At 42.1% G+C, this 11995-nt stretch overlaps 1 protein-coding gene across 1 annotated transcript; it reads right to left on the reverse strand.

The window, feature by feature from the left end:
• Window positions 1-1631: 1631 nt before the first annotated feature.
• LOC102067290 (high-affinity choline transporter 1-like) lies at window positions 1632-9096 on the reverse strand. Its single transcript, XM_005495740.2, has 8 exons — window positions 8919-9096; window positions 7810-7923; window positions 6027-6182; window positions 5420-5568; window positions 4770-4913; window positions 3645-3798; window positions 2585-2802; window positions 1632-2153 (listed from the first exon to the last, which is right to left on the reverse strand). Exons 1-8 carry the CDS (start codon window positions 9094-9096, stop codon window positions 1632-1634), a joined length of 1635 nt encoding a protein of 544 aa, XP_005495797.2.
• Between the last annotated feature and the right edge of the window lie 2899 nt (window positions 9097-11995).

Consider the following 11995-nt stretch of genomic DNA (forward strand, 5'->3'; position numbering starts at 1 on the left):
GGAGCAGAATCCTCAAAGCCAAATCTAGAGTGCAGGGCTGGCAGTCTTCCTCCTGAGCCAAGGCAGTTGCCTTGGTGCAATTCAGAGTCTTGTGGCTTCTTGCTGGGCTTGCTGCAGTAATGCACAGTGGCACCAGTGGAGCTTCTCACCTTGTGCGTGCACATGCTGGAAATAAATCACAGAGCAGCACCTTGTTTTCACCTCAGCAGCTCTCTCGGCTATGAGGGTTACTCTACTGCGGGATATTTTGGTTATGCCAGTAAATATCTTCCTTTCAGTAGTGCCAGGTGTTTCCACTCACAGCAGCTCCCACAACCCTTTTGGAAAGGTACTGTGAGTGTGGTTCCTGGTGGATTGCAGCTGACCCTGGTAAGATGCAGCACAGCTGCTGAAGGAAGTATAAAATGACAGCCATCTGTAAGCCATTACTATGGAATCCTCCTGAATCTTTAATTCAGCTCACATCTTAATGCTCCATTTCACCAGGGCATGTTCTCAGTCCATCAGACTGCAGGCTAGAGTCCAAACTTGCTATTTATCAGGGTTTCTTGTCTTCGAAGCCATTAAAAATTTATGCAAACCAGGTATTGGGGGCTTTTCTGTACTTATTTGTGACTTGAATGTTTTTGGGTTCTTGCCTTCAGCGTTTTAGGATTTTCTGTCCTGCAGGAAAGTTTCGGATCAGTTTTCAGCACCTTTCTGTCATCACAGTCCTCTGACTTCTCACACACCAGTTTGTGTATGTCACACGCCATCCCGTTGCTATGCTAGGGTAAAACCTTGACATAAGTGGTTTAACAGGTTTTAGACAAAATTCAGATTTGAATGTAACAGGTTTTAGACAAAATTCCAATAGTCTGTCTGGCATCTCCATTTTCCTATCTGTTTTTTGTTAAATAGTGGCAATTAAATGTTTCTTAGTGAATAGTTAAGGGCTGTTGCTTTACCTTGCTTACCTGTTACTGCCCTACCAGGTTGTATAGAGGGAATGTCTCACACATTCCCAGGCTGAGGGATCCACTGGCAGATACTGCAGTGGGGAGAGACGTGCAAAAACTTTTGCAGTACAAAGGAAAGCTTTGTAAAGCATACAAGAAATGGTGCAGAACTGATATTACTGCTGCACTGCTGTGCCAGTTGCACTGCTTTCAGTAATTTGTATTTTCAGGGGTTTGATGTGCTCCCCAGGGATGATTATGCTAAACCCCTTGCAATGTAATGGAAACAGGTCTGCTCACTTCTTTTTTTTTTTTTTTAAATCAAGAATACCCAATCTATCAGACATTTATTTGTCTTCCTTGTGGTCAGCAAAGTAGGTGACTTGGGAACACCCTAATTGCTGGAGCAGGATTATAGCTTTGCTTTCAGGTGGAATACCAGGGGCACCTCAAAGCAACCTCTGCAGGGGCCCAAGGTGTCCCGTGGTCACCACCACAAGATTGTCCTCCACCACCATGTGACTTTAATCACTGCTGACTTCAAACTCACATATTCTCCTTGGATGAACAGAATGCCTCTTTATTTATTTGTGAGGGATTTAAATAAATCATTAGTGAAAGCAGGGAGCGATGATGTCTGTGCCATGCTCTAACTGCTGAATATGCCGTGGCCTTTCAAATGAAACCCCATATTTAATCGTGGTTCTCTTCTAGTGCAGTGGTTGGCAAAGGCTCCTGTTTCTCCCCCTGCTGCAACGGGATGAGGATGGCAGTTCTCCCTGTGATATTGCAAACATCCCAGCTGCAAGGGAGGAGGTTGTTCTGAAACAAAGCCTTGGCCAGGCGCGAGACAGCAAGGATTGTGCCCAAGGTAAGAAGCACAGTGAATGTTTTAAAGGGGAAGAGCTGGCTGTAGGTCCCGTTCAGCAGGGAGCAGGCTGGGTAGTGGATGACAGGGGGGATGCTCAGGGCAGGCTCCCCTGCCAGTAGCCTCAGCAGGAGCCCAACCAAGAATCCAGCAGCTGATCCATAGGTGTTTGTGCTGGGTGCAAAGAGGGCACAGCAGAGCTGGGGGAAGAGGAGGGCATACACCAGCTCCCCACTGAGGAACCAGAGGTCGTAGACAGAGCTGGAGTGAAATGCCAGACCAGCAGCCCCGGTCCCAAACACCACCATGGAGGTCCTCATGGCCCACAACACCTCTGTCTCTGAAGCCTGTGAAGCAGAGATTGCGGCATTAGAGACACAGTGTTTTCTGACAGGATGGCCAGCACTGCCCTGGCCTGGGCTGGTTCTCCCCAAGCCCTTGATGCTTTCAGACATTCCTTGCTACCAGCAGCCAGGCAAGGCAGGTACCCCTGGAGAGGGCGTCTGATTTTAAGGGTCAGGGTTTTATGCTGTTTCCATTAATACCTTAGTCCAAATTTTACACTAGCCTTGTTAGAATGAGCAAAGCTCACCAGTGTGGGTACTGGTACCCCTGCCAAGGATACAAACACCCCTGGCTTATGTTTGGATCTCTGCCTCCAGAAGCCAGTTCAGCAGCTGAAGGACACACACCTCCAGTCAGAGACTGGTTTAGAAATAGCCTTGAAGCAAGACTGTCTTTCCTGACACCAAAACTACTGAATGCTGCAAGCAGGTACCTTTTTCCTCAGGATTTTCCTGTAGATATTGTGAGCGAACATGGAGCCAGTGGAGAGAAGAGCTGAATCTGCAGAAGACATTGCAGCAGCAGCGATGGCTCCCAAACCAGTAATGGAGATGTATGCTGGGCAGAGATGTTGTAAAACAAGTGGGAGGATCATTGCTGACTCCCCTCTCTCAAATGGACTTGGAAGACCATAGCTTGTCTGATTCCAGTCTTTAAAACAAAACAAGGAAAAGTCACAACAAATCCTTTGTGAACATTTCTGCTGGCTTTGAAATTGTCTTTTCACAGGGGCCAGTCACAAAGGGCTAGGAACTGGGGCCCACTCAGTATTTTAGGACTTAGATTGATTTTTTTTTGTTCTTTTGTGAACTTTTGTGGTTCCCTTTAGCATGCTGCAGCTCCCACTAGATCAAAAATTTCTTTTTTCCTCAGCAGCACCTATAGAAATGGGTGTGCTTTGTGTGATTCCAGAATTGAGTCTATTAAAGATCAACCTATATACACTGCTCATGAGGAGAAGGGAATTGGATGAAATCATGACTTGAGCTGATTTCCTTAAATGTTCAGTGATCTGGCTGCCCTTTTACCCTTGCTCACAGCAAATACAGGACTGATTCCCTGCATGGAGACTGTGAGTTTATAGGACTGAACTTGATTCCTGCAAGCAAGAACCTTATTAACAATCTGTAGTAAGTTGTTGTGTCTTACATGTCTAAGGCATGAACAGAATGAAGCATAAAATTTATTCTAAAATAGAATTATACAAGGTTTTAGAGAGTCTGCCTTCATCTTTCCTCAACACAAAGTCTGGGAAAAGTCATTTCATCATAAGGAAATAGCTTTAAACAGGTCTTGGGGCTGTTTAAACGTCTGTAAGTAGTTGTGCAGTGTACCTCAGAGGGCTCCACATTTTCTGGACGGATCACCTATCTTGGTGTCGAGGCTCATGGGACGGGGCAATTTGAAGTCTCTGTCAGGACTTCTTTGGATCCCGTTTTAACCACCTTTGCCAAAACCACACTGGTTACTCAGAGACAAACTATTTATTTTACCTGTTGATGCTGCGACTGCCCCAATGAGCACGGAGGGCACGGCCATAGCAAAGCACCCGAGCCCGGAGAGGTAGGAGATGAGCCTCGCCTGTCCTGTCGAGGCAGCAGAGAGCACCCTCTGGAAGTAAGTCTGCCACGGGATGCTCCCAAGCACCTGAAACATTCACCGGTTACCAGTGGTACCCACCAGGCTGCTGTAGGACATCATGCATAATAAATTCTCATTTCAAATAATCAAATTCTCATTTCAATTGCATAAATGTTGCCCAGCTCTAACTCTTGAGGATAATATTTCTGATAGTTGAGAATTCCCTGTTTTCTTTGTTTTCATCCATTCACATTGGATGTGAAATTTTAATGAAAACAGGTTAATGGTTTGGCAGATGAAGGGAGCTGAAAAATGGTTGTTTGGAATTGTGAATCAGGCACAGAGGAAGTGAAAGGGAAGTTTTTCAGGAATGCAGCTTTTGTAAATAAATCTACCCAAACTTAGCTATTCAGCTTTTAAAATGAAAAATAAAACCACAATTTTCACTTTCTTAGTAAACAAAATTAATCAGATAAAATCTGAAGAATCTGTCCTCACCAAACAAACTTCTATGTGTCCCTATTATTGGTTTAGTAAGAGCAGAACAACCTCCTGGAATCTTGGCTATTTTGGTAACTCAAAAGTTGTGTTGTGCAATGGAGAAAATTGCACTGTGCTTGCTGATGACTGGCAGTCATGTCATTTTAATTTTTTTTTTCAAACAGAGGGAATTTTACATATTTATGTTAAAAGCACACTATTGAGGCTGCAAGACCAGCATCTCAAAAGGTAGGAAATTACTAATTTAGGTGCCAGGAGAGAAACTGGCTGCCTGGATGGTCTTACCCAAGAGGTATGCTCTCCATGTGGGTAAAGGATGGAGTGCCCCTACTTTATCTTTTCATCCCACAGCTGAGCCCTGGGTGTTCCCAGTCCATTTAGGTTGCTGCAAGGGGGCTGAGGGACAGTTTTACATCTCTAGCCCGTGTCAACTGGCCCTGCAGTGCAGGGCTCCTGGCTGGTAGAACTTGCAAACTTTCCATAAAGTCCCCGCACAATTTCTCCTCCCGACCACTTGTCCAAGAAGAACTCCATACCAAGTAGAAGAAGTCATCCAGCCACCTTCCAAGATACTGTTTTTGTATCTTCCCAATCCAAGGGTCTTGGTAGGATTGATGGGTTGCAGTGTAATAAATACTTTCTGTTGCAGAATTCACCAGGGCAAAGGGGATACAGATCCACTAGGATAGAAATGGAAGTTGTTAACCATTTTCCCAGTATCCTTGTTCTTGGAGAACAGATGCTTAAGTTAAGGTAGATGTAGAATGTTGAGTTACATAAGATTAAGCCTAGACATAGAGTCTTCCTTTCTCCCCCTTCCTTACTCTAAGTCTATATGTTTCTGGTTCATGGCATCGTCAAGACCATGAGTCTGTAATTCAGGTAAATTGGTACTTTCTGTAGACAGATCTCTCTTCATTCAAGATGGTTCTAGACAGGTTCTGCAAACTTCACTTTTGTGCAGACCTTTTTTGTGTTTACCCAGCAAGGCCAGTGGCTTGTGAGCGCTGTCTGAAATGCATAAGGTACAAAGACTTACAAAGATTGTAATATTTTTCAGGAAACGTGTTCTCTTAAAGGGGAACTACAGGTCAAGGAAGTTATGTTTCATCTGAGACATGCTGAAAAAAAGAGCGGGACTTTTTCCTTTAGTTAGAAAACTACCAAAGAAATGCACAGGACTTGCCAGGCTGAGGGTAATGAAAACCATCTGGATGACATCGGTGTAGGCAACAGAGTAGAGGCCTCCCAGCAGAGTGTAAAGTATAACAGTACAGGCCGAGATGGTGATAGCCAAGGAGCCTCCAATATCCAGGATGACCCTTATTGTTGCTCCTGCAGACAAGGACAGCAGTCAAGTGTCTTAAGACAAATTTCATATGTGCAGAATAGAGGATAAATAAGGATATGCTGTTCCCCTGGTGCCTGTACAACAAATGCGGTCTATAGAGAACGTGCACAGTGGGAACTCAAGAGAGTGCATGATTCCTTCCTGCCCTTACTGCTCCACCTTGCTGCATGGCCATTGCCAAGGCACCTTGCCTTTTTACATCTCCTCTCCAACAGGGAAGAGGAAGGTACAAACTCATATTGGAAGAGTTCTCTGTTATAATATAATGAATATATAGCACTATTTGTTTTAAACCTGAAAATATATTTTCTAGAAATGAGAAATTCTTGTTCCTCTCACAAAAAGAGACATGAAGCACAGCTTTCCTCAATTCCCAAAGGTGTACTACACTCTGTTAGTCCACGTGACCTTTAACAGATATAACAGGAAAGCAAGTATTTACCCAGGGACGCCAGGATGGCTGCAAACCAGAACACCTCTCCTAGCAGTGGTGGAATGAAAAGTAAGGTTCCCATCATGTTCCCATAAGTTTCTTGGAGGGGGTCCATCACAGTCACATAATTCTTTGATCTCATTGGATTTACAAAGAAGAAACCACCTGTGAGAAAGAAGTGACATTTTGGTGGAATTTTGCATATTTTATATTCCAAGAAAAAAAGAGGTAAGAGCAATATGGCATACGTCTTTCAGACCCACCCAGTGAATTTGTACATAAGGGACCCTAGAGAATGAAGCAGCCAATCAGACACTAGGGTTTAAATTCACTTGCTAAATGTAGGGTTTCATCCATTTGAGAGTTCCCCTCTTATAAAGGATATCTGCTTACAGATTACATATATGACTGTCCACTTCTGGCACACCTAGATCTTTCTGGAGTGGCTACTGGAGGTCACCCCCTGTGGCACCCCAGATGGCACAAAATACCTGTGTGACTGTAACAGGAATTTAGCTCAGTGGATACCCATATATAATCTCCTCTGCATCCTCAAAGAACTACCAACCTGAGACATAAAGTTTTCTGAAAATCATCCCATGGAAGATGACAGTAGCCAGAGTGAGGCATTGAAGTCTCTTATTTGGCTAAAAAGGAGGCAAAGTTTTGTCCTTGGTCATGTGATGCAACCTATTGATATGTGGTCCTTTTCTGATTAGATTTTTCATTTTGTTGCCTTCATTGTCTCTTCCCAGAACTATATTGTTTTAATCTGCACATTGAGCAGAGTCTCACCCACCTTCATCTAAATATTGGACCTCAGATGTGCAGCCATCTCATTAAAACTAAAGAATACATATTGTGTCTAACCCTGAAGCCAGCAGGACTGCTTGTCTGGGCACTACTGACCTGAGCAAAGATTGCAGGATCAGACCTGCACTCCTCAGTTTCATTAGTAGGAATTACTCACATAAGCAGTCCTGGCAATATATTTCCAAGCTTGATTCATATTCACGTCAGTTGCACTCTTTTCTTTGACTTGAGAATAAAGGTTATTGTTCTTTTAGAAATTCCTGTGTAAGGTCTGCACAGGCCTCCTTTCTTTCATCATCCTGTGTCCCTAGGAGAGTTATAGTATAACACAATGTGGCCTGAAAGCAACTTTGGTCTTGGCAAGAGACTTGAACCTCAGCATGAGTCCAGTAATTCTCAGAGTTAGAAATGGCAATTCAGGTGTAGAACACTGCACACTTAGCTTAGTTAAAAAAAAAAACAAAAACAAAAACAAAAAACAAAACACCAAAAAAAAGACCCCCACACAACTAGCTACAAAGTGGCATAAGCTGGTAAGCTGGATACTCGACATATTCATCCTGAGATGAGACTATTCAGAAGAATGCATTTTAGTGGAAAAATCAAGATACTATTATTTCATCACTCAGAAATTACAAGGAAAAAATTAGATACCAATACTCTCAATAGTCTGTGAATTACAGACCATGTGAAAAAAGCAATATGCACAAAAAAGCAATAGACATATTATTCTAAATTCTCAGATAAGATTTTTGTCCCATAAATTACTACAAGCAGGCAAAACTCTACACTAGCTCCAAGCTACCCTAACTTATGTTTCAGCTCAGAGGACAGCATTATAAATGCTTATTCTTGATATATGGGAGACTGAAAAAACAAAATCACATTTAAAATGTACCCTATATTCTGTTACATATCTTAATGTACTCCTCTGATGTATTTTTAAAGCTTATGTGTCCTAATCACATGAATTATTTACCAATAACAAGGGACAAGGCAAATCCCACAGGTGCCTGGACCCACAGTAATCCTTTTGAAGGCAGATAGACGATTTCAGCAGTGCTGTTGATATATGCTCCTCCAACCCAGGTGGCTGTAATCGTGGAAGATGAAAGGTCAGAATTGAGAGACATATTCTCAACTAGCCCTGTAAAACACTCTGAGAACTTGTAAATATTTTTCTCATACAAACACTTCATCACACCTCTATTTTCTTTGCAAAGTTTTCTGCCATACAGAGATGTGCTGACTATTGGTAATAGTATTATAATCTCACTCTAAATTATTTTCCAGCTTCAAGAATGAATATTTGTGAGTGCATGGAAAAGTTCAATGTTTTAATACTTAGAGGCAATTTGAATAGAGTAATTTTTAATTACCTTTTTTTCTCAGAGGAAGACTTTTGCTAGAGGAAACAGAATTGCCTTTGTAGAATTGCCCTCCTTCAAGAGCATCACTTACAGGGTCTTAGAAAATAGACATTAGGGAAAACAAATGCAGAGAGGCAATGCAGTCAGATAACAAACCTACAACAATGATTTAGGTGCCTTAGCCATGGAAATGCCACCGGGAGATGCCTTTACAAAACACAGGTCAGGGAAGCAAATTTCAGATTATGCCAGCCAGCAAAGAGAGAAAAGGGAATTGAGGGAAACTAAGAGACAGACCAATGTTCACCATGAGTGACAATTTATTTCACACAGAACTGGACTTTTCTGTTGGTAAAATTCTTCTGTTATGTTGGATAACAGAAACTGATTCACGATTAAGACCACAGTCCTCCTTAAATGAAAAGTGTTGTATTCTTTTGTCACTCTTAAATTAAACTCTTAACTCTTAACTAAACTCTTAAATGAATCTCTTTAATTTAAGAGAATATACATAAACATTAGGTTCTGCTCAGTGTGAAGAGGTTTGTAAGAATCCATCCCAAAATGATTCATGAAACCATACTCCTTTAAAGTCACACTTAGGCAAAATCTACCCTGACTTTAAAGGAGTTCAATTCCTTTGAAAGAAAAGTCACCCAGATCTATGCAATACATGTGTTTTAAGAAGAATTTTAAAAAGTCTTTTAAGAAAGCTTACCTGTTGCAGTAAACAATCCAATGAAAACATGTATATTCCTGCCTCCAACCATGGCCATCTCTGTTGGGTTCCTGTTCTGCTGATCCTTTCTGCTTTTCCAAGAAGCCCAAATTCCAGTAGCTAAAGTTAGTGTAAAAAATACACTCAGAGATACTAAGCCTGGTATATTTAGAGCCATTTTCTGTTGCTCAGTTTAGGTTATATAGAAGAATAATGGTGTGATGATAATGTTCTTTGATTGAGTACACAATCAGAAAAAATCAGTGGAAATAGCAGTGCCTTGTAAAGGAACTGCTGGACTTTGCAACAAAAGACACAGTATGAAACAGAGTGATAACCCCAAAAGTCTGGAGAACCAGATGCAGGATCTGTCTTTGGAAAAACACTGGCAATTCTGCAGCCTTTCCCCTTCTCCAGTAGACATCCAAGTTTATTTTTGTGAGGAGCAAAGATTAAGAACACAGGGATTAGTGCTGATATGCCTAATGGAAAACTGATGTGAGGGGTACTACCAGATTGGCTTAAAGTAGGGGAAATGTTATATTTTGTCTGATATGAAATGGTATGAAGATAATCCATATTTCTCTGGGTTGTAAGCACAAGGCTAAAGCAGAAGATAGGGCTAAGAATCTGTCTGTTTAAAACGGACTAGACTAAACTCTCAGCAGTGATCAAAATAAACCTAGGAAACAGTAAAAAAAGATTTACCATTGACCAATGAAAGGAGATACATGATGATACTCAAAGAAATGATTGGGAAGTGGTAACAAAGCAAGGTGGTGTTGGACTCTTCAATGAAGCTATAGGAATGATACAGACTTTTAAACTTTGTGAACCTCTCTGTTAACATGAATGATTCTAGGGAAAAACCTCATGTATGCATTATGGAATTAAGTTGGTTACATTTATTGTACATTTATTGTAGAGTTGCCACACCGATGTCCTTTCAGTTGCTCTGTCAATCTTTACCATCTGTCCCCATATGGCTCTTTATAACCAATTTGATGTAAAGTCTGCCTGTTTTAGGGTATATATATGGCTTTCCTGGATACCTTTGTTCATCTGTGGAGTGGGTAGCTCATTTCCATGGTGATATCTCAGATGTCGTCTTCTTGGATGCACTCTGAGTGAAAGGTCAAATCTTTAGGAAGGTTTTCTGCAGTGTGCCAGCTCCTGCAGACAGACAGGAGTGGCTGTGCATGGAAGTGACAGTGGCACAGGCTAAGCATACCCCGTTGGCAGGACGTGGTGGGAACACACTGGCACATAGGTGATGGCTGGGAGAAGAAAAGGAGAGAAGTGCAGGAACTCTGTGTTGTCTGTGACACCTCTCTGTACAAGGGGTAATAAAGGTTTTGGTAAGATATGCAGTGATCTGGTGGGAAGGCTCTATAATTAGTGTTTAAAAAGAAGTGAAAATTAAAAGAGATGAAAAAGCCTGACAGCCAGATGATTACTTCACCTACCTTAGGAGAAATATTCCTTTATATTTATAATAAAATGCTATTTTGACTGAGCAATGACTTTTAAATTTGACCCAATTATTTTAAATACAAAAAGGGACACAGTGAATTTTAAAGGCACATTTTTTGGGCTGGTAATTAGAAACACTCCCTTCCACCTTAAATGAACCTACAAGGTCCTAGAAACTGCAGCTCCATTGCCACTGGCAGTGGAGCCATTTTTTTTCCCTGGTTTGCCTTCTTTGCTCAAAATGGGTGTTCCACAAACTATTAAAACAGCGTACACATACTAAGTTTTTTCTGTGAAAAAACGTTTTACAGCATATTTGGTCAGCAGGAATAGGGAAGGGTTGAAGGCGCATGTGGCTGAGGGTGAATGCAGCCAGGTCTCAGCCTGCTCTGCAATCAGATACTTTTGGGAGGACAGACCTGACCTTGCTCCTTTCATTGTGAGGGTCAACTAAATTCAACATGCCAAAAGAAAGATTTGAATTTGTTCTTTGACATCTGCAGAGAATGTCGGGACTGACTCTGCTTTTTTTAATCTCTTGGGAAAAAATCCAAAAAATTGTCAGGCATAAAATTCTCCAGAGAAATTTCATTTAAAGACCCAGAGAGGTGGAGGGCAGATGTGATAGGACACAATGAAGTGAAAACATGGCATGATGGGATGAAGGTAACTTAGAGAAAGAGGTTGTGTAAGGTAGTTCATCTCAATCTGGAGTGTTTTTGCTGATATACAGTGCAAGGGCTGTAAAAATATAAGCTTATAGCAAGAAGACCAGTTCCTCACTGAATCTGTTATTGTACTCCTTTGCCATTAAATGACTCTCAGCTAATGCATCTATTTTAAAGAAAAAAAAAAGAAATCTCACCAATGAAGAGATTTTTGAGGTGGGTTTCACTCCCTGCTCATACTGGAGGGCTGCAGCTTTGGGTGCCAGCTGCTGTGCTGCTCACTTCAAGCTCCCAGAGTAACCCATGGGGACAAATCTTAGGGGGAATTGACTGACCTGTTTCTAGTCTTGTGAGGCAGGACAGAGTGAGGACATGTCTCAGACTGATGAACTCAGGGTTGCTTCTAAGAGCAGGGTCACTGTACCCAGTAGATGTTTCAGAGCTTGATTTGAATGCTCACATGGAGCTGGCTGGTGCCACCTGATGTGCTATAAAACCTCTGAGTTGTCCACTGGGCCAAGCAGAGGTTACAGTCCCTGTTGGAGACACCTTGCCCTCCTGGAATAGCAGCCAAGATATTCTGGTGAACCTCCAATGGTTCTGAGCTTGGGGGATACAAATCCTTTCCAGTACCTGAATACAGGAATACAGGGAACTCATGGCACTCATGTCTGCAAGGATGAACCTGTCACTGGTTTAGTTTGCTCTGCAAGCCAAAAAAATCGAGAACATCGAGTGCCCAGGCCTGAGGCGTCTAAGCCATTTGCATCAAAATGAACTGACAGTTCCTCTTGAGGTGAGAGGGTATGAACTAATCTGCGGTGTCCAGCCCAGGTATTTGGATTATGTTCTTGATCCTGACACCTGAAACACGGGGCTGTTGGTCTCCAAACATTTACATTTTTCAGATGATGTCCTTGGTCTAAAGTTTTGTTC

Source organism: Zonotrichia albicollis, chromosome 2 (assembly GCF_047830755.1).
Source record: "Zonotrichia albicollis isolate bZonAlb1 chromosome 2, bZonAlb1.hap1, whole genome shotgun sequence".
Taxonomy (NCBI): Eukaryota; Metazoa; Chordata; class Aves; order Passeriformes; family Passerellidae; genus Zonotrichia; species Zonotrichia albicollis.

Excerpts from the sequence above, each read along its gene's own strand:
- LOC102067290 (XM_005495740.2), bottom strand. The coding sequence starts at position 9,096 with ATGGCTCTAAATATACCAGGCTTAGTATCTCTGAGTGTATTTTTTACA. Across the intron at positions 6,183-7,809 it reads TGCCTTGTCCCTTGTTATTG|GTGGTTTCTTCTTTGTAAAT; the intron begins GTAAATAATTCA and ends TCTTTCTCACAG. Across the intron at positions 2,154-2,584 it reads GGAAAATCCTGAGGAAAAAG|GCTTCAGAGACAGAGGTGTT; the intron begins GTACCTGCTTGC and ends TCTGCTTCACAG.